This window comes from Triturus cristatus, chromosome 3_2, assembly GCF_964204655.1.
Source record: "Triturus cristatus chromosome 3_2, aTriCri1.1, whole genome shotgun sequence".
Taxonomy (NCBI): Eukaryota; Metazoa; Chordata; class Amphibia; order Caudata; family Salamandridae; genus Triturus; species Triturus cristatus.
In genome coordinates, this window is record NC_140584.1 from 145,361,773 (window position 1) to 145,384,973 (window position 23,201).

The 23,201-nt window shown below is 46.7% G+C and overlaps 1 protein-coding gene across 2 annotated transcripts in view; it reads left to right on the forward strand.

The window, feature by feature from the left end:
• The window catches only part of TMPRSS5 (transmembrane serine protease 5), a 171,364-nt gene extending 149,639 nt beyond the window's left edge, over nt 1-21,725 (forward strand). The window contains exons 13-14 of one of the 2 annotated variants that reach the window (XM_085647359.1): nt 16,309-16,461; nt 19,685-21,725. In XM_085647359.1, the coding sequence (XP_085503485.1) occupies nt 16,309-16,461; nt 19,685-19,693 (162 nt within the window). In that variant the 3' untranslated portion in view covers nt 19,694-21,725. The remainder of the gene's footprint in view (nt 1-16,308; nt 16,462-19,684) is intronic. The other variant, XM_085647360.1, reaches the window with a different exon arrangement.
• The last annotated feature ends 1,476 nt before the right edge of the window (nt 21,726-23,201 follow it).

A 23,201-nucleotide genomic window follows, 5' to 3' on the forward strand; every position in this document is an offset into this window, starting at 1 on the left:
TTCCTCAGCACTCTCTCCCAGCAAGAGTGTTTATGAAGCTAATAGGGATGATGGCATCTTGCATCTTCATAGTGCCTCACGCAAGACTCCACATGCGTCCACTCCAAGAGTGCCTAGCACGCCAGTGGAACCAGGCCCAGGGGCAACTGACGGATCTGGTGTTGGTGGACGGTCGCACCCATCGCTCTCTGCAGTGGTGGAACACCACAAATCTTTCCAAAGGGCGACCGTTCCTGGACCCGGTTCCTCAGGTAATTCTAACAACGGACGCATCGCTCTCCGGTTGGGGAGCGCATCTATTACACCTCACAGTGCAAGGTATATGGACGCCACAACAAAAGTTACTCCACATAAACCATCTGGAGTTATTGGCGATCTTTCTAGCCCTGAAATCATTTCAGAAACAAATCTCATCCAAAGCAGTCCTCATTCGCACAGACAATATGACTGCAATGTACTACATTCAAAAACAGGGGGGGACACACTCTCCACAGCTCTCTCGGTTAGCACAGAGCATATGGAGATGGGCAATCCCGCAAAAAGTCTTTCTCCTGGCACAACACGTCCCAGGGATACAAAACACCATGGCAGATCTGCTCAGCAGACAAACGCAGCAAATGCACGAATGGGAACTGCATCCACAGTTCTTCACCCATTCTTTCACAAGTGGGGGCATCCTCAGATAGACCTCTTCGCCACCCACGAAAACAAAAAATGCCCAAGCTTCGCCGCCAGATACCCACACCCATTGTCCAAAGGCAATGCGATATGGATGAACTGGTCAGGCAAATTTGCATACGCCTTTCCACCTCTCCCGCTAATTCCATTAGTGGTAAGGAAGCTACAACAGCACTCCCTCACACTCATTCTGGTAGCTCCAACATGGGCCAGGCAGCCGTGGTACACCACACTACTACAGCTCTCAGTGGTACCACACCAAAAACTACACCTGTCCCCATGCCTCCTAACCCAGAACCATGGAGAAATCAGGCACCCGGACCCAGCTCAGCTCAACCTTGCGATCTGGCTCCTGAAATCTTAGAATTTGGATACCTTAACCTTCCCCTTGATTGCATGAACATTATCAGGGAAGCCAGACGTCCTACCACTCGAGCATGCTATGCCGCAAAGTGGAAAAGATTTGTTGTTTACTGCCGTAACAATACAATCAACCCTTTAGATGTATCCATACAGCACATCATATGCTACCTGCTCCATCTACAAAGGTGTAACCTGGCATACTCATCCATCCGTTTACACCTAGCAGCAATTGCTGCTTACCTGCAAAACATACAGCATTTATCACTTTTCAGAGTGCCTGCTATTAAAGCTTTCATGGAAGGCCTTAAAAGAGTAATTCCGCCCAGAGCACCACCCTCACCTGTGTGGAATCTAAATGTAGTTCTTACAAGGCTGATGGGACCGCCTTTCGAACCAATGCATAAATGTGAGCTACAGTTCCTTACTTGGAAAACAGCTTTTCTCGTAGCTATCACTTCCCTTAGAAGGGTTAGTGAAATACAAGCGTTCACTACACAAGAACCCTTTCTACAGATACATCACAATAAGGTGATACTTCGCACAAATCCCAAATTTCTGCCCAAGGTCATTTCCCCCTTCCATCTCAATCAATCGGTGGAATTACCGTTTTTTTTCTCGCAACCTCAATCTGTTGCAGAAAGGGCTCTACATACACTTGATGTTAAAAGGGCTTTACTTTACTATATACAAAGAACGCAATCTTTTAGAAAGACTAAACGGTTGTTTGTCTCGTTCTCTCCACCACATAAAGGCAACCCCATCTCAAAATCAGGGATAGCTAGGTGGATTGTAAAGTGCATACAAATTTGCTATCACAAAGCAAAAAGAACATTATCTGTTCCACCTAAAGCCCACTCTACAAGAAAGATAGGGGCTTCTATGGCGTTTCTAGGGAACATACCCTTAGATGACATCTGCAAAGCAGCCACATGGTCAACACCGCACACCTTCACAAAACATTACTGTGTAGACGTGCACGCCAAACAACAAGCTAGTGTGGGCCAGGCTGTATTAAAGACACTGTTTCAAACCACTGCAACGGATACCGGTGGTCGCCGCTAGGGTTGGGTACTGCTATATAATCTATGCACAGTGTATAATCTGCAGCTCATATGCCTCAAACGGAATATGCTACTTACCAGTATGCATCTGTTCTTGGCATGTAGAGCTGCAGATCTATACACGCTCACCCGCCTCCCCGGCTACCTGTATCCGTTCCAGTCTATCTTATTTAGATACAACACACATGGATTTCTTTACTATTATCACTACGCTCCATCTTTTCCCTGCTGGCGAAAACAAATCTGAGGATGGAGCCGAAGCCCATGCGCAGTACGGACCGAAGGAGGAGTCACCAAACTCGTGACTTGCAAACACTGTCCAAGAAGAAAAACAAACTGCAAGCATCCGGGCCCAACACCAGATGGCGATCTATGCACAGTGTATAGATCTGCAGCTCTACATGCCAAGAACAGATGCATACTGGTAAGTAGCATATTCCTCATTTAACAGTGACTACAAAATTTGCTATCTAATATTGCACTAGCATCTGTTTTGGCTCCACTGGCCTCCACTGGGGCAGGCAGGGTTCTCTGGCCTAATTTCCTACTAGAGGCCTACAAGATAAATTCACGCTGACCAAAATACCTTCCCTTCTCTTTACCTGTAAATGTAACAACCCTTTTTCGCAGAAAAGAATGCTCAAACAGTTAATTTAAAACATCTAACTTTTCTTGATTTAATAAGAATGGCTTCCTAGGGGAATACTACTTTACCTCCACTATCTTCCCTGCATTGGCTTTAAGTTTTTTAGATGGTAATATACTTGAAAAGAGCATTTTATAGGACATTTCCTGTTCTTTACAATTGATCTGTGCCACCTATAAATAGTATACACAGTATTTCAGCATTGTCTTCCAATCTCCAATCTGCTCTATATTTAAGTATAGAGTTATCAGGCAAACCTGGCCTACTCACTTATTAACAAGGAAAGGGTCAGTCATCAGTTTTTTAGCCAGCTGACAAAATAGTACTGCTGCCCATTATTCATATATACTGCAGATATTGCCTATACCAGGCCTTGCAGAAAGTTACATCTATCTCAGGAAGGGTATTACAGGAGTAAATCTACATTATCAACTTCTGCTCTGAGGTTTTGCAATGTTAGAAAATATTTACCCCTCAAAGTAACTTATTTCTTTCTGTAGCAGTACAGACGTAGACCCTGTTCCATTACTGAACATTTGTCTGAAGCCAGCCTAGCAGTTCAAAATGTTATTATCCATCAAATTTCTGAGTTGATTATTGCACACAATGAAGATTCCCATTGTGATAGCTAGCGTACCAGAAATGCCACACGTAAATTACAGGGAGCCATCAGGAAAATCGCAAAGGCATGCGCGAATATTGATGAACAAAATAAGGTGCCTGAAGATTAATAGTAAGCAAGCAAATGGGAAATTATAAGGAGAACAGGTCCGTATTTCAAATATGCAATAGAAGCTGGACGATCTTGACAACAAAGAAGAAACAGCCCTAGAGTTTTAGACTTCCAGAGGGGACTGAGGTCGCAGATATCCGTTTATCTATTATCTTCGAATCAACTTTTCCTAACTCAAATGATAAGACTGGGATTGACAGATCCAGCTCACTCATATATTTCCTCTTAGACAGACACAGAGACAAGTAGAGTCTGGCTCTAACCAATACCCAAGGGTGATTCTTGTGTTTTTTGGGGAATTTCCTTCTCTGACAAAATGTCTATGAGAGAGCAAGACCAGAAAAGAAAGTTAGTGTTGAGAAATGTTTTTTTCTGTTAGACAAGAATACTGTCATACTACAGGAGAAAGATGTTGGTGACTAAGGGCCTCATTTGCAATATTTTGACACACAGAAGTGCAGCAAGCCTTTCTGCTGCACTGCTGTGCGTCAAAATAAAGGGCAGGAATGCGCCGTATCTACCAGATATGGCGCATTCCTGTCCTCCCAGCACAGACACTCTTGCGTCATTTTGCAACGGTGCCTGCGCTGAGGGAATGATTGTTTTCTTGCAGGAAGGGACACCTTCCTGCACAAAAGAACAAGTTACTTACCTTCGGTAACGATGTATCTGTAAGAAGCATTAGTTAGTTAGATTCCTCACCTTAGAATAGATACCCCCTTTTTTCCGCGCCAATAAGCGCAGATCCGGGAGAGCTACCCCTTTTAGTCTTTTTTGACTAAGTTTTTTCATCCTTTTTGATCTTGTCTCGACTCCGGTGCCGGTAGGATGCCTGGTTAGCCTGTACTGACTGTAACCGCTTGATGTCGGTTACGGATCATCACCGCCGGTGCCTTTACTGTTTGGGCCTCGACCACGACGCGGAGTCGTGTTCGGACTGCAAGGCCCTGACCTCGAAGGCTAGACGGGAGCGGTCCCGTAAGCTCCTCGAGATTCGGCACTCGGATCCGCGCCCCTCTCGATCCCGGTCCAGGAGGAGGTCCAAGGATCGGTCGCGGAGCCGCAGCCGACGTCATCATCGCTCGTCTGGCTCCAAGTCTTCGGGTCGAAGCACTCCAAGAAGTCCAAGAGGCGACACCGCTCTTCGGACTCCCCTCGCCGGTCGCGCGACTCAGCCGAGGGTCAGCCACAGGCACCGCGCAAGTCCCCATACCCGCCGGTCCCTGGGACTGACGCGACGCCGGCGGAAGTCAGTGCCTTCCTCTCGGCCATGAGGAGCCTGGCTCCACCGTCAATGCCCGCTGGCGCGCCTTCGGGCCCCGCGGACCCGACTGGGCAACCTTGCATGCCGGCGGCTCCGGCCCCGGCGCCGTCGCCGGCTCCGGCCCCGACGCCGCAGGTCCCCGAGGGACTCGCCGAGTCCCCGTCGACGCCGGTCGACCTCGTCACGCCTCTTCCGCCGGCGTTGACACCGGTTCCACCTCCGACGCCGGCTCCGCTCGGCGTCGAGCCCAGTTCAGCCCCGCTCCGGATCCGGCGCCGTTGCGGCGTCGATGGACGCCGCGTACGGCGCCGTTAGAGACACATTATGTCTACCGTCCGGCTCCGATCCTTCCTCCTGTTTACCAGGAATCGGATGACGGGGGCGAATGGGAGGGGTCCGAGGATCCTATGGCCGTTCAGGCTCAGCTGTCACAGGACTGGGCAGATGAACTGGGGGAGGCCAGTGGTCTGGATACCTCACCAGACACTGGATTCATCTCTCCTCCGACTGTGGCTTCGGAGCAGGGTGCTGCTTTCTCTGTGGTGCTGCGCAAGGCGGCCGCAGCCCTTGGGCTCGAGCTGCCTGCCGTGGCTGTGAGGACTAACGTCCTCACCGAGGTGCTTCAGTCTGCAGCAAGCTCCACTGAGCCTCTGCTGCAATTCAATGAGGCCCTCATTGACGTTCTGCAGGGCACCGGGTCCAAGCCCTCCACAGTTTCTCCTGTGGACAGGAACGTCGCCAGGCGCCACCGCCCTGCTCCGGGCGACCCCAGTTTTCTGTCCCAACACTCCACCCCGAGAGCCTGGTTATCCAGGCTTCTACCTCCCAATCCTCCTTCCCGACCGCCCCGCCGGACCGGGATTCCAAGAGACTGGAACAGTTTGGCAAAAAGCTGTTCTCCTCCCTTAGTTTGGGTCTGCGGTCTTTAAACACCGCTTGTCTTTTGGACCGTTATTCGCACTCTATGTGGGATACGGTGGAGGACGTGCTGCCCCTGTGCTCGGAGGAGGCCCGAACACGACTTACCCAGGCTCTGGCCGATGGGAGGGATGCAGCACGACATGCAATCCGATGTGGGCTTGACACGACGGACTCGCTGGGTAGGGCGATTTCTACCACGTGGCGCTTAGACGTCACGCCTGGCTGCGGTCCACGTCTTTTTCGGGGGGTGTCCAGAGCACTCTAATGGACATGCCCTTTGATGGCACTCGCCTTTTTGGTGAGAAAGCGGACAGTGCGCTGAATCGCTTTAAGGACTCCTGGGCTACGGCCAAGTCCTTGGGCCTCTCGGCCCCGCGATCGCAAACTTCCGCTTTTCGCCCCTTTCGTGGCCAAGGAAGGGGGCTTCCTCACGTCCGCATAGCCACCAGCCGCAGACCCAACCTGCTCGCGGTCGCGGACGTGGTTTCCGCCGAGGCGGTTCTGGAGGCCGACCTGGTCAGCCCACATCCACCCCAGCAGCATCCGCCTCCAAGCCTTCCTAGTCCGAGCTTTCCGGCCCATTCCTCGCCAGTGGGCGGCAGAGTTCGCCATCACCTGCTCCACTGGCGTACCATCACTTCAGACAGGTGGGTGCTGCAAATCGTCCGAAGGGGCTACTCCCTCCCCTTTGAGACGACCCCTCCAGCCATGCCACCGCAGCACCACCGTATCTCGGAGGATCATTTGAATCTTCTGCGAGAGGAAGTTTCGGCCCTCTTGGCCAAAGAGGCCGTCGAGCGCGTTCCGAGCCCAGAAGTAGGTCGTGGTTGTTATTCCCACTACTTTCTGGTTCCCAAGAAGGGCAAAGCGGGCCTACGCCCTATCTTGGACCTCAGGAACGTCAATGCCTTCCTCCGGAAGGAACCGTTCAAGATGTTGACTTTGGCTCAGGTTCTAGCTGCCCTAGACCCTGGAGACTGGATGGTAGCGTTGGACTTGCAGGACGCATATTTCCACATCCCCGTCCTGCCGGCCCACCGGCGTTACCTGCGGTTCACGGTGGGCCAGGAGCATTTTCAGTTCACCGTGCTCCCCTTCGGCCTCACCAGTGCCCCTCGGGTGTTCACGAAAGTGATGGCGGTGGTCGCAGCTCATCTGCGCAGATCAGGGGTTCCAGTCTTCCCCCTATCTCGACGACTGGTTGTTGAAGGCAGGCTCGCCCCAGGCAGTCATCTCCCACCTCCAGAATACGGCGGATCTCCTGCATTTGCTGGGGTTTTCCATCAACGTGCCGAAGTCACACCTGAGTCCCTCTCAGAAGCTCCTCTTCACCGGAGCGGTTCTCGATTCGGCGCAGTTCCGGGTCTATCCGCCGGAACAGCGGGTCCGGGATATTCAGGCCCTGATTCCCATCTTTCGGCCTCTATGCTGGGTTTCGGTCAGGTTAGTGTTGCGGCTTCTGGGGCTGAAGGCCTCCTGCATCCTACTAGTGCATCACGCCAGGTGGCGCATGCGGGCTCTGCAGTGGGACCTGAAGTTTCAGTGGGCCCAGCATCACGGCAACCTGTCCGACCATGTCTTGATCTCGGAGGGCATCGCACAGCAGTTGCAGTGGTGGCTCACGGACCGCGATTGGGTAAAGGGCAAGAGCCTCTCCCTTCCCCAACCGGAGCATGTCGTAGTGACGGATGCGTCCCTCCTGGGATGGGGTGGCCATATGGGAGAGGCGGAGATCAGAGGCCTCTGGTCTCCGGCGGAGTCTCGCCTCCACATCAACCTGTTGGAGTTGAGAGCGATCCGACTTGCACTGAAAGCCTTCCTTCCCTCTGTCAGGGGAAGTGTCGTGCAGGTGTTCACGGACAACACCACCGCCATGTGGTATTGCAACAAACAGGGCGGGGTGGGGTCGTGGACCCTTTGTCAGGAGGCTCTGCGCCTCTGGACGTGGCTGGAACACCAGGGCGTCACCCTAGTGGTTCAACATCTGGCGGGCTCTCTGAATGCCAGAGCAGACGAACTCAGCCGCCGGTGCATGATGGATCACGAATGGCGTCTGAACTCCGAAGTGGCGCAAGGTCTCTTTCAGCAGTGGGGAGAGCCTTGGTTAGATCTATTCGCCTCCGAAGAGAACGCGCGATGTCAGCAGTTCTGCGCGTTGGAATTTCCAAGGCGGCACTCGCTCGGCGACACTTTTCGTCACGAGTGGAGTTGCGGTCTGTTGTATGCCTTTCCGCCTATACCACTTCTGCCCAGAGTGCTGAAAAAGATCAGGCACGACCGGGCCCAAGTCATCTTGGTGGCTCCGGATTGGGCACGAAGGTACTGCTATCCCGAGCTACTCAGTATGTTGACCGATCCTCCGATACGTCTGCCCCTTCGGGAGGATCTTCTGTCGAGCAGCAGGGGACGGTCCTCCACCCGAACCTGTCCAGCCTCCACCTCCATGCGTGGAGATTGAGCGGCGGCAGTTGATGCCATTTGACTTGCCTCCTGAAGTCTGTGATATCATTCTGGCAGCCAGGCGTCCCTCCACAAAGACGGTATACGCCTTCCGGTGGAACAAATTTGTGGCATGGTGCACAGCAAAGGCTGTGGATCCCCTTTCCGCCCCTTTTTCTGAGGTTCTCCTTTTTCTTCTTTCTTTGGCCCGGCAGGGCTCTGCCCTGGGCACCTTGAAAGGTTATCTTGCTGCCCTCTCTGCCTTCTTACGGCTTCCTGATCAGCCTTCTCTTTTCAAGTCCCCTGTGGTTCAACGCTTTCTTAAAGGCATTACTCATACGTTCCCTCCTGTTCCTTTCGTAATGCCTCAGTGGGACTTGAATCTTGTTCTCACATTTCTGATGTGCGCTCCCTTTGAGCCTCTTCACAATTGTCCTCTTCGTCTTCTGACGCTTAAGACTGCTTTCCTGGTAGCCATCACCTCGGCTAGACGGGTGAGTGAGCTCCAGGCTCTGTCGTCCAAGCCTCCTTTTCTGTCTGTTCATCCGGACAAGGTTGTCCTTCGGCCTCGTCCTTCTTTTCTACCGAAGGTGGTGACTCCTTTTCATCTTGGGCAATCTGTCACCTTGCCCACCTTCTTTCCGCCTCCGCATCCTTCCAAAGAGGAAGAGAGGCTCCACCGTCTGGACCCAAAACGTGCGCTCTCCTTTTATTTGGACCGCACAAAACAGTTCCAGGTGGACGACTAACTGTTCGTTGGATACGTGGGTGCTAAGAAGGGAAGAGCTGTGCACAAACGGACCATCTCCCGGTGGCGAGTGCCATCAAAGGGCATGTCCATGAGAGTGCTCTGGACATCCCCCGAAAAAGACGTGGACCGCAGCTAGGCGTGACGTCTAAGCGCCACCGTGGTAGAAATCGCCCTACCCAGCGAGTCCGTCGTGTCAAGCCCACATCGGATTGCATGTTGTGCTGCATCCCTCCCATCGGCCAGAGCCTGGGTAAGTCGTGTTCGGGCCTCCTCCGAGCACAGGGGCATCACGTCCTCCACCGTATCCCACAGAGAGTGGGAATAACGGTCCAAAAGACAAGCGGTGTTTAAAGACCGCAGACCCAAACTAAGGGAGGAGAACAGCTTTTTGCCAAACTGTTCCAGTCTCTTGGAATCCCGGTCCGGCGGGGCAGTCGGGAAGGAGGATTGGGAGGTAGAAGCCTGGATAACCAGGCTCTTGGGGGTGGGGTGTTGGGACAGAAAACTGGGGTCGCACGGAGCAGGGCGGTGGCGCCTGGCGACGTTCCTGTCCACAGGAGAAACTGTGGAGGGCTTGGACCAGGTGCCCTGCAGAACGTCAATGAGGGCCTCATTGAATTGCAGCAGAGGCTCAGTGGAGCTTGCTGCGGACTGAAGCACCTCGGTGAGGACGTTAGTCCTCACAGCCACGGCAGGCAGCTCGAGCCCAAGGGCTGCGGCCGCCTTGCGCAGCACCACAGAGAAAGCAGCACCCTCCTCCGAAGCCACAGTCAGAGGAGAGATGAATCCAGTGTCTGGTGAGGTATCCAGACCACTGGCCTCCCCCAGTTCATCTGCCCAGTCCTGTGACAGCTGAGCCTGAACGGCCATAGGATCTTCGGACCCCTCCCATTCGCCCCCGTCATCCGATTCCTGGTAAACAGGAGGAAGGACGGTAGACATAATGTGTCTCTAACGGCGCCGTACGCGGCGTCCATCGACGCCGCAACGGCGCCGGATCCGGAGCGGGGCTGAACTGGGCTCGACGCCGAGCGGAGCCGGCGTCGGAGGTGGAACCGGTGTCGACGCCGGCGGAAGAGGCGTGACGAGGTCGACCGGCGTCGACGGGGACTCGGCGAGTCCCTCGGCGACCTGCTGCGTCGGCGCCGGGGCCGGAGCCGCCGGCATGCAAGGTTGCCCAGTCGGGTCCGCGGCGCCCGAAGGCGCGCCAGCGGGCGTCGACGGCGGAGCCAGGCTCCTCATGGCCGAGAGGAAGGCACTGACTTCCGCCGGCGTCGCGTCAGTCCCAGGGACCGGCGGGTATGGGGACTTGCGCGGCGCCTGCGGCTCCGCTGGAGCCGCGGGGGTGGAACCACCCTGACCCTCGGCTGAGTCGCACGACCGGCGAGGGGAGTCCGAAGAGCGGTGTCGCCTCTTGGACTTCTTGGAGTGCTTCGACTTACCCGAAGACTTGGAGCCAGACGAGCGATGATGACGTCGGCTGCGGCTCCACGACCGATCCTTGGACCTCCTCCTGGACCGGGATCGAGAGGGGCGCGGAGCCGAGTGGCGAATCTCGAGGAGCTTACGGGACCGCTCCCGTCTAGCCTTCGAGGTCAGGGCCTTGCAGTCCGAACACGACTCCGCATCGTGGTCGAGGCCCAAACAGTAAAGGCACCGGCGGTGATGATCCGTAACCGACATCAAGCGGTTACAGTCAGTACAGGCTTTGAAACCAGGCATCCTACCGGCACCGGAGTCGAGACAAGATCAAAAAGGATGAAAAAACTTAGTCAAAAAAGACTAAAAGGGTAGCTCTCCCGGATCTGCGCTTACTGGCGCGGAAAAAAGGGGATACCTATTCTAAGATGAGGAATCTAACTAACGTGTTTCTTTCAGATACAATCATTAAAGGCATTTCCCTCTTTCTATGCATTTTGCATTTTGCAGAATGCAGCACGCAAGGAAGGAGGAAAAAACTAGGAGAAATAAAAGTATTTCTCCTCGTTGCGCCTCCTTATGCCACCCCTGGTGAGGCATAGGATTCTGACGCATTCCTGGATTTACAAAATGTTGTAAATCAGGGAATGTGCCAAGTTCAATGGATGTTGCATGGGAAAACCTACATCAACACCCACGGAATGCCCCTTTCACGCAGTTTTGTACGAAAGGGAAATATATTGACAAGGCAATGAAAAGTCACACAACGTGACTTTACATGACCTTGTAAATATGGGGAAGCCCATTGCACTGCTGGTGCGTCAATAAAAGTGACGCACCGGTAGCACAAATTGGCTTGTAAATAAGCCCCCAAGCCCATTTATCAACCCTGGGCTAGCATCTGCTTGCTTAATTGTTCTAAAATACTCTAAAACCTGCATATTCACATCAGGTATTAAAGCTCAGGCTTTCCTTGACTCCCTCGCTTGGAAAATATTTCGGAGGATAGAAGGGAATTCATTTTTCTTCTTGGTTTAGATTTCTGATGTTGAGATTAATCACACTTTTTCCAAAACACCTTTTTCGTTTTTTTTCTGAACCTCATATTTGGTGTTCTTTCCCCTCCTAATCTTCTTGATTTTCCTGTTTGAGTGAGCTTTGGGGACCAGTACCACTGGGCTAGCCCAGGGACTGTCCAAAGATTCAATGACCCCTAGCTCTAGCATCTTGCTGACTTCAGCCTTGATGCAAAGTTTGACTTGGTCAGACAGCCTGCATATGTTGTTCTTCACAGGGAGGCTGTCACCATTGTCCACACCATGTTGTTTGTCCAGGGGTCAAAGAAAAGAGCTAGGCAAACTGGCTTAGGACTTGCCTGCAATCAAATTGCTGTTGGGTTGTAAGAGAGTCTGATAACACAACACCCCCTACTGAACTGTGTTGTGGGTTTTTTGACAGGAGGGCAGGGAGGGGCTCACTTTTCTCCTCTTGACCTCTATTGGTGACCAAAATCATAGTCATGTCAGCTCTGTCTTGGTGTGGCTGTAGGCAATTTTAAATGGAGTACCCTGTGAAGGATTCTAAGGGGGCCCATGTCCACCAGGTAGTGGATTTCCCCTTTCTTTTCCAAAATGGGATAGGGCCGGTTCACTTGTGCTGGAGGGCCCTGGTAGCCACAGGCTCTTACACCCACACCATCTGACCTGGTTGGTAATCAACCAGTACTGATTTTTGGTCATACCAGAGCTCAAAAAGCTCTTGGCTGGCCTTCAGATTCTGGTTTGCTCTTTTCATGTACTCAGCAAATGCATGAACGCAGGTCCAGAACATAGTCCACTATCTCCAGTTGGGGCTTTTTCAGAGGTCTCTTCCAGCCTTCCCTCTCTTCATTGAAACCACTGTTTTAGCAACAGTCATTCTATTGTCCAAACTGGAATGGCGTGGTGAGCAAAAAAATGATGGATTTAGGCCCAGATCTCTGTACTGGGGAGAATGTATGACATTTTTCTACATTCTGTCCATCAATTGTTCTTTTTGCACTTGTGACCCCGAGTAGGACGGGTATGCCCAGACGTGGGTCCTGGGCTCACTGTGCCACTGGAATCAAGCTATCCTGTCTGAAGAGGGGTGAAACCCCGTAACCGGTCTTAGGATGCTTGTTTCCAGTCCAGGGAGGACCTGGCTTGGCAGTTCGGGCTGGACTGTTCCCATGAGGCACAGGGTCAAGACTGATTTGCATATGGCCAGGTCTAAACGGGGGTGGCATGGTGAGCAAAAGAATGATGGATTTACCCCAGATCTCTTGACTGGGGGTGAATGTTTTTATTTGTTCTGCATTGCATCCATCAATTGTGTGTCTTTTGCTTTCTCGGCCTAAGTGCGCCAGGTATGCCCAGACGTGGGTCTTGGGCTCACTGTGCCACTGGAATCAAGCTATCCTGGCTGAAGAGAGGTGAAACCCCGAAACAGGTCTTAGGATGCTTGTTTCCGGTCCAGGGAGGACCTGGCTTGGCAGTTCGGGCTGGACTGTTCCCATGAGGCACAGGGTCAAGACTGATTTGCATATGGCCATGGGTGGCATGGTGAGCAAAAGAATGATGGATTTAACCCAGATCTCTTGACTGGGGGTGAATGTTTTGATTTGTTCTGCATTCCGTCCATCAATTGTGTGTCTTTTGCTTTCAGATACCAAGGGAGGCAAATGATTTACTTCATTCCATGAAGCAACACCCAAACCTCTCCTTTACAATAACGACCAAAGCCAGACAAATGGAGGAAGGATTCTTCCAATATTCTCTCAACCTTAGTTCAATGAAGCACCTCTTGACGTGGTTCAGTCATGGAATTCTATGAGCCTTAGATCGGCTTAAAATGTCACTAAGTACATCTTCATGCGTCATCAGGAATCAGTACTCTAAATGTGAAGCCAATACAAAATGGGCCCTACATTTTCATACTGTGCAGTAGACTTTAAATCAAGATCTAATTAGGGGGAAGAGTGGGGTATCTTGCCCTGGGTTCAATAATGAGCAAATAAAGTTATTCTCCCCAACCCATAACTGCCACATCACAGTAACCCATTACTTCTGCCCCATATAGTGCAGCACTTATGACTTGAGCTTTTTAAATGTCTATGGCAGGATTAATTGGATAAGAAGTTGTCCTCTTAGCAAAACTGAATAAAGCTGAGGTCCTGTGCTTAATCAGGAAGGTTCTTTCAGCAATTTGTGACCTTGACGAGTGGGAATCATATAGCTTAGCCAAAGCGCAGGTCATTTTCGCAGGCTATGGGTCATACATCATTGCCCATTGGTCACAAAATATATATTAACGTGTATGCATATGACAGATGGAAGAGAGCATCAGGTACTTTGAGAAGACCAATCAAGGGCAAGACCATTTGTACCTACATTTGCTCATATTTAAACCTGAAGGGGAGTACTTTTACATGTTAGTTCTCATCTGCAGCCTTGTTGATTTCTTAATCCTAAAATCTATATTTACCCTGTCCTCCCTTTCACATTCCTCGTCATTTTTCATCTTTCCTTATTTGTAGCTGCAGTTTGCTACTAAGTGAGGTTCTCAAGGAGCATGGGGTAGGGGTCTTTTCCATCAGCCAGTGTTGCTTGTTGATCAGCAGAAATGTAGGTAAATTATTAGAAGGAAGAGAAGCAGCTCTCTAAGGTGGATTATAAACCTTTAGCTGCCCTCATTCCAGCCTCCCATTCTTACTTGGTGGCTTGTAGGTGTAATAAGATTGTGCTGCTGTATCTTTATATTGCATTTATTGTAATGTACAGCATAATGTACACAGTAGTTCATAGCCTGTTAGTAGTAGTTTGACCTATATTAGAGGTGATGAGTGAAGTGCAGAAGGCTTGAAGATAACCTCTAAACATGGTACTGCGAAGTCAATGCTCAGAAGCATGAAGTTTCACAGAAAGTGTGAAAATAGATCCATTTGTGCATGTGCACTCCCTCTTTAAGATTGTTAAGCAACCAAAGAGTATACAATATGGAATCATCCAAGAGTGACAGAAGCCCATTTTCACAATCACTTTTAAGTAGCCAGAGACTATGCTATAAGTATTCACCGGTTTTTGACAAAAGTCCAGTTCCTGGAGGCACAGTTAAACAACCAAGGAAGCACATTTAAACAGGTATACTATATGGCATCCCCTCGAAGTGTCAGTAAGTCAATCACTGGAAGCACAGTTGGGCAACCATTTTTTTGTTGCGGTTAAACTTTTTCTAGTGCTTATTTAAACATTAAGTATAATACATGGCACCAACATTAAGCATTTAGTGGGAGCATTATCTGCAGGGCAAATACATCATAGCTCTCTACCCACTGGGAGCTGGAGACCCCATAATTCTGCATACATTCCTGTACAGCCCACGATGTCATCAGTACAAATCACCAAAAACATTTCAACCTTACATTATCACATTTTTCAATATGTCATGAATGTCATGACACCCTTGTGGTGTCAAATTTATTCCAGTCTCAGTGTCCTGCAAGTGTGAAAGATACACGCCTAGCGACGTGCAAATGTTGTTGGAACTTGTTCGTGCTGGTAGTCTCTGTATTCACATTACAGTTGAAAACAACTCTGAGCCACCCGGCTTCTGTGGCATTGGTCCTTTGTGAAAAACAAGCATCATAGTATATTGGGCATAGTGGTAACCATCAATCAGAGAACCTTTTTTTGAGAGGTTAGAGGGGTGCGATCGGGGAGATAGCAAGGATAATATAAGGGGCCAGTTGGTAGGTGATGTGGCCCAAGATCATTATAGCCCTTAAAAGCACCAAACAGAGAAAACACACAGAGATCCCCTTAACTGGTCAAGCCTTGAGTGCTCTACCTTCCATCACTCCACCTTTTACTAAGACACCCATGCTGGATATCTGAAAAGGAGGGACTAAATAGAGGTTGGTTAGTGGATTACCGAGAAATACCCATCAGATCCGCCAGTTCAGGACATAAAGATTGGAAGGACGGAGGGTCAAGGACCTGGGCATGAATGCTCAAAAAGCAAAAGCATAAAGTAATGATATTCAGAATACAGAACAGTAAACATCTTGGAGAGAATTAGGATTTAGCAGTTAATCACTTATTCATAATGGTCAGAGCTGGAGATGGGGTTGCTGTGTGGCGAGTCGTGCACACAGATTGTGGAAGCATTTGTTTAGATGTTGGTGTTGTTTTGCTGGGGTGGCCTGCCCACCTGAGGGCCAGTGGCAATGATCAAGGCGGCCAAAGATGCCCCCAAATTCTCAAAATCCAAGATATCTACCCATTTATGAAATTCCATAAGACAAGAAGAGCTTGAGGAATCGGAGATCCTGGTGATCACACGAGGCTCCAACTCGGACACCTGAACCCCAAACACTTGCTTGTCAATCAGAATCTTCGTATAGACAGTCCTCAGTCCACCATTTACAATTCTGTGCCCTTCCGGAGCATCCCAGAAGGTCGATCCAACCAACTCGTTAACAGCTAGATCTCTGAACATCTACAACATCTCTGGATGCCAGGACACTTGAGTTTAAGGCGGACCTGCATTGATAACAGTGTGTTTTAAGCTTTATTGCATGCAAAATCACTAAAACATAATTTCGAGTTTCTACATAACTTTGCAACTTCACGGATTAGTGAAGTGTGCCTAATTTCAACAATGGAACAACATTTTTGCACATCCGACATTTATTTATGAGGTGTAGGAAAATTATACAATTCAACCAGCGTGACTTAATTTGCAGGAACAAATGTCTTTCATCCAGTTAAATTCAAGGAAGGTTTGTTGGAGTGTCCAGATTTTTTCCTTCCTACTAACATTCATAGATTTAGTAGTAACTGATTTGCCTTCGTTCCTCATTTCAGTCTTTCTAGGCTAATCATTTAGTTGTAGTTAGCCACTAACAAAGTGTATCTGCTATTAATGTTCTTGCTCTAAATGATTTCTTTATAAAGTATCCAATCCAGCAGCATTTTCCATGATGACTTGAGGCAATTGTTTTCTTCTTTGCAGGGTGACAGTGGAGGACCCTTGGTGTGCCAGGATGAATACACGTGGCGTTTAGTCGGTATTGTGAGCTGGGGAACGGGGTGTGCAGAGCCCAATCACCCTGGGGTCTACACGAAGGTGGCTGAATTTCTAGACTGGATATATCACATTATTGAGGTACAATCATTTTTGCAATGACCTAACATGTGATTGTGTTGTAAAGCTGTTTTCAATAAGGATACCTCGATTTGTCATGTTCAATCCACCCAAAAACAATAATGGATACAGTTATCCCTGAGCATCCTATCAATTAATCCATCGATTTTTAAGCAGCTGTGCTCCCAAAGAGCAATGCCTTCTTCCTCACTTGGGGCCAGATGTATGTACTTTGGGTTCAGTAAAAGTGGCTGCAATTTGTGCACCAACGTTTATTTAATCTCATGGTTTGTTGCAAATATACATATGTACTAATAGCTCAGTTAGCAAAATACTGAATCGTAGTGGGTCGCAATTTGACCTACCTCATAAAAATTCTTGAGGTAGGTCGCAAATTGCAACTCATTAAAATTCCCTACCATCACTGGGATGGTGGTCTTCTGGGATCAGCAGACCACAATGTCTGTGATGGATTTTGAAATAAAGCTGTTTTTTAAGCAGCCTGGTTGCCTTAAATGAAACGAAATGTGTTTTAAAAAAATTAAATGCTTTCCAATTTTTGTAAAATAATTTGGCAGTGTCCCATAGGACTCTTAAAAATGTTTTAGGGCAACATTCACAATGGGAAAGGGGATCACTGCCCATTTGCAAATGGATTACCACCTCCTTTGAGGTGTCAGTAAAATATTCATGTTTTTGTGGCCGGATTTCATTCTCACACATCGATACATATCTGAAGGAATCAGTATTTCAAAGGGATGCTCTTAAAATGCCCCTTCCAAATACCAATTCGGTATGGTTTCCTGCAAATCTGTTACAAATTACTAAATGGGTTTAGTACATTCAAAAACACATTTACTGGTCTCAAACTCTGCGATTTACTGAATCGTAGGGTTTGCAACTGTTAAATACGTTCGTACATCTGAACCAAAGTTCTGTGATCAGGGTTTGCATAAGTAAGTCCGATGAGGTGCAAAGAAACAAAATACTCCCCTTTGAAAGACAAACGTGCAAGGTAGGTAGTGGAATAATTTTAATGCAACTGACAAAAGTGTCCTCTAAATTTCACTGTGAAGGTAAACTTCTACTTGTCGTCAGTGACCCCCCCCATACCTCTTCACCTTTCTTGATACTCATGTGGCTGGATCTTACTCCCAATGTCTAGTTGGATGAGGACAACCACCCAATCCAGGAAATAATATCTCTAAGCCAATCAAGTTTCTATCAAAGATATTGTATTTGTTTATGCAGTACCAGAGGAAGTGAAAACTAGAGAAGAGTCATAAAGGTTTGTGCTCCTGTATATGGACACATTGATCAGCGACCTACAAGAATATCATGGACAGAATATTGAAAGGTAAGTGCATATATGGAAGAACGGATTTATTATTCCTAACTCTGCATTTACGTACCTCGAAAATATACATATATTGCTAAGGTACATAAATGTGGAGTTAGATATAGAAAGTCTGTTCCTGTCGATATTTTTGTTCAGAAGTTTTGTCCTCAATATTCTGTGCTATTGATATTCTGGCTTCGGTATTCAGGGTGCACAGCGTCACAAAGAACATAGATAATTCAAAGAAGGAATGTTAAAAAACAAAACTGTCAAAAATCTAATCAACCTTTGAAGATTGTCAAAACCAATAATGTTTTGAAAACCTTGGATGATGGGAAACTAAGACGGTGCCACCTTGTTTGTCAGCCATCCCTGGGGCTACAAAGCTGTGCCTGCTCCTTTTTAAGTGAAGAGGTGGTTTGCTGTGTCCCATAGTATCTGTGGGCCACAGTTCTTAAAGAAAAGCAGATACTCATTTCATTGACATTTGATAGCTGCAAATCAGAAAGGGTCACAGCATAGCTACAGCTGCAAGTGGGATTCGATTGGAAGCTAGCTTGGATCACACAGTATTCAGTTGTTCAAGCCACTGCTTACATCTACAGATATTAAACAGTAGCACGGTTCTTTCAGGGAAAGATCTCATGAAATTTGAATACCTGCTTAGAATATAAAATAAGGTGTAAATTATATAGCAATGAAGGTTCATCCTCAATCATTTTAAACTAATGTGTTATTAGGGGAGTGGTCTGTGGAATTATGTGTTCAATCTATTGAAGTCTGCTTCGAAAAAGGTTTAAAATCAGGGATCCCAGTAATGAGAAATATATCAACAGCTGTTGTATTAAGAATTTTAAATGCACTGCAAATTATAGGTCCTCCCTGTTTAAGACATCTCAGTGTAGGCGTGGTTCATTGAGACAATAACAAAGCAGAACGGTGTGTTCTTGTCAGGAAAACACAGAGGCATATTCAGTTTTCAAACATCAGAAGTGTACTTTGTGCTTCACACATAATTTTGTTCACAAGAAAACACTCTTGTAAATCAAGCCCAAAACAACCCACAGAAATGATGATTAAACCAGAAAACTCCTTGAACGTGGTTAAAAACAAATTCATTCTAGAAGGTTAATTGGCTGCCATTAAGTGGTTCCTTACATCGTCTGTAAATCAACATTATTTTGGCATTTGAGATGGCAAATCTCTAGATACAGAGATGAACTTTGTGTTTTTTCGTCCTTACACCAAGCTAAAATATCAACCTTTCTGGCATCTGAGAGGAAGGGCAATTGGGCTACACAGCACTGCATGTGTGATTGCTTAATGGGGCGTGTTTTTTATTGACTAAGTATTAAAGTACGTTTACAATATGCTTTAAGATTTAGGAGAGGCATAATAGCTATCATGTAATAGGATGAGCTAACAGCGCATAAGAGTTGATGACCTGGAGTAATTAATGGACTCTCCGGTCTGTTGAAAGTACTTCTATTAAATTTTTATTGTTGTATTTATCTGCCATTATTTCATCTTGTTTAGCTGTCCGTTATATAGAGGTTGCCTCTAATTCAAAAAATATAAATAAAATGTAATCTAAATTAAACATCAACAAACACCAGTGGCTAAGTGGTTCTCTGCCAACATAAGAATCCCACCGATTTGCAGTGACTGTCAGCTGGTTGAAATGTAGAGCCGTGCTCCCTTTTGTAAACTTCTTGAAAATGTTTTTGGGCAGCTCAAATTAAATACTTTTGTGTTTTTTTGGTAAAAGAACAAAATCAATATAAGCTGAACATGTAGCAATCTAAAGAATTTCATTTAGCCATGTCTTAAGTCCGTTTGTGCCCTTCTGGATATTAAGATTCAATTAACTCGCTAATGGGTTATGTTTCTTCGCCTTTTCCACAGAACAATTAAGTGAGGAATGAAGAGCACAGCCCAAGATGGTGGATGTGCAAGGTGCGCCTTCTGTTTCATAGAAGCAACCAAGGAACAAGAAAGCTGTCTTGGAGAGGGACTAGCTAAAGAAAGATCATACGGTTACCATGGCTGTGGAAGACAGGATTCAACCCCATCGTCAGATGCATCTATGCCTTCCAATGAACCTCAGGACTAAACATAAAAGGGTGGATTATTACTGTAGGCCTCCTTCCGCAAAGCATTGTGGACATTGGGTCACATGGCCCTCTGACCTGCTGGTTGTAAGCAGATGTGTAAATGGAGTAGAGCTCTTTGCTACTTAAATCCAACAGCGAGCCTTGTATATGAAATTGAACTAGGACCACCATGACGTGACCTAAAGATGGAGAAGGTCCAGCCCAATTTGAAGTGGGGAGTTGCCGACTTCACCAGAAACCATAATCAATGTAGAATGAGCTGACAGTGAGCTTACAATCTCTGATCCTTCAACGCAAAGGTTCAGTGCCTTGATTGGTTGTAATCAATGGGCAATACTCAAAGATGAATTCTGTATTACAAATCCCATGATGCCCTTTTCTGGCTTTAATTTGGGCATGTGCGATGATGTAAGACAACAGAGATGCTGCCATCCACTCTGGCATTTTTCTACCCGTCTGACTCAGAGGTGCGTCAGATACCTGTTTGAAAATTGTGTGGATCGAAAGTCACGCACCTGTCAAGAAGATTGCCATACTAATGTAATTTTTACATTCTTATCAACTATAAGGCCTAATTGATGGTGATATGAGATTATTTTGAATGCTAGCACAATAAAATACAGAATTACATGCTAGGGTGCATTGCCTTATTACAGTATATTTCAGTATGAAGATTACTGTTTTAAGTGTTGTTAATCAATGAATCGGGTATGATTCAAAGAACTGGAGTCCTACTTGTGTGGCTCTGTACTCCATGTGTACTTGTACATCTGCTTCATGTAAGACTATTACTTCCCACTTACGAGTGAGTGCCCTCATAACCAAGGTTACTAATTAAAACCTACATTTGTTCATTTAACTCTTCTAAACTAAAATGAAGTTTGGAAATTAGATATCACAGGCACATGAACAATGAAATACCCGTTCTACACAAACAGTTCCTACATGTGTCGGCCACATCCAATAAAATTATATTTCGCTCTTAAATCTAAGATTTGCCTGCATAGTCCTTCACCAATGCTGCTGCTCCTAACGCTAGTGCCTCTCAGACAACTCACATTATACTACTCAAACCCATTGCTTAATTTGAGTCTGTGTTTGTTGTCAGGGGCCACTGCCAATTATGCCTCTGGACCGGCACTTATTTTTGCTTACAAGACTTTCAGCAAGAGAGAGAAAAACATTTTTTTTTAAAGGGGAAAGAAAAGAACGAGAAAGGCAGGAAACAATGACAAAGAAACCAGGGATGAAAAAGAGCGTGAAAAAGAGAGATTAAGTAGCAGGGTGACTGGTGGTGGATGAAAAAGGGATGAGGTGGTATGATGACTACACAGCCTTAGTATTCGTCACCACATTCGATTGCACCAGCTGGGGCTTCTGAGCAAACTTTTGGGGTCCACCCTTTTACAACTAAAGCACTATCCAAAGATCAGTTAACTCACATTGAACTTTGGCCCGACAATCTCCACCCCTAGATGCTTGTTTTTTGGGTTCTGAAAAAGTAATTGACACAATGCACATCATATGCAGATCAAAATAGTGCCTATAATTTAGCTGACTCTTCAAAATATTTCCTATTGTGATCTATCACATACCAGAGCTGCTACTGCGTTGAACATTGAGTCTGTATATTAAAGTGGATATACCCTGTGCCTGCAATGAACCAAACAATGGGCAATGTGTGACATACTTCAAGGCGTATAGTACAATCCACCAATCTTAACATCTGCGATTCCTTAACTTACAAATTTTGCAAATGCCTAATTGTTTTGAAACTGGTTGTGTAACTGGTTTATTTATACCTTTAAAAATATATGAGTTTGGGGTTTACAAAAAAAAATAATCTACAAAACTACCATCATTCAGGATAGTATTCAAGTCAAACTGAATAATTCTTAAAAGCTGGTGGAGGAATAAAAATACCTATTCACAATATGAATGTATAATTTGATTACTACAGTCATCGTCATCAACGCATTCTGATTGGACAAGAAGTAGGCAACGCATTGTTTATGCATATCAGACAGAGGACTATGCAATAACAAAATATGAAGTGATGCGGATGCTCAATTTAAAAAAATTGCCAAATATGTTAAAGTGTGGTAAGTCGCTGCCAGGATGACTTTTCTGTTAAAAACAGATAGCCCAAATGCAATGAGCACAAGTGCCTTAGTCTATTTATTAGCAGTTACTGCCTCAAAGTAAGTTCAGTGAGGGAATATTTGGAAAACATTCTCAAGTTGAAACATAACATTCTTGAAAAGCTGCATGCGAAATCGAGAACCCTACGCATTGTAAGTATTTAATATTGAAATCACAAAGTCATCATCATTGTCACAGCACAAATGAACAATGAATGGTGAAAATAAACCACATGTGTATTATCAGGTAATGTAGTGCAAAGCAATGTAACATATGAATTTTTATTTTACAAAATCAACAAACATGTTTAGGGGTGGTGTCCCCACAGCCAATGCTCAAAGGTATGCAGGGTTAATGAGCACGAGTGTCCAAAATGTCTTCAAGAGAAGCTTGTCATTCAAGTTTATCCATGATGATGAAAGAAAGACAATACATCAAAAAATGTAGTCTTGGCTATTAAATGCTGTTATGATGTACTATCTTGATTGTTATCTACATCATCAATATTCATTCGGAAAATACTCAAATAATAATTCCCTTTCTGCATGGTCATTAAATGATTCCTTTAAACTTAAGGCCATACCTAAAGGACTTCCCATTTGCCCCAAATTGGAGACAATAATGCAATTGGACAGAGTTGTCAAATGTAGGTTTATGAGGACCAGGTCCATGCCAGATGTTCAGGATATCCTTGTAAAATAAATGTACCCACAATGCATCAAAATGGAAATCAATTCTATAGTCATTGGTTATTCTGTAAGTCTAGCATGGATCCTCACCTACGAGCCCACAGTCGCACCCCTCTGCCCTAGAGGGTCGGAAATACAATACAACAGGTGTTAACAGAGAAACTACCCATTAAAGGGGGTATTCCACCACTAGACAGACAGCTTCTGGTGGAATGGAGGATCGCAAAACTAGTGTCTTTTCCAAAGGGGAGCTGAATTGTATCGACACCTACTGTCATATAAATAGGGCTCCCGGTTTCATGATAATCACTTGTTTTTATTACTTTTTGTAGTCATGATTTTTTTCTTGTCATCAGTGCTTTAAGCTACTTCTTTTAATTGATGTATTTAATGTTTTGATTCGTGAAAAATTAAGCTGCGGCAGCTATATTTCCACATTTGTTTAACTGCTAAATTTGAGATTTTGTTTTTTAATCT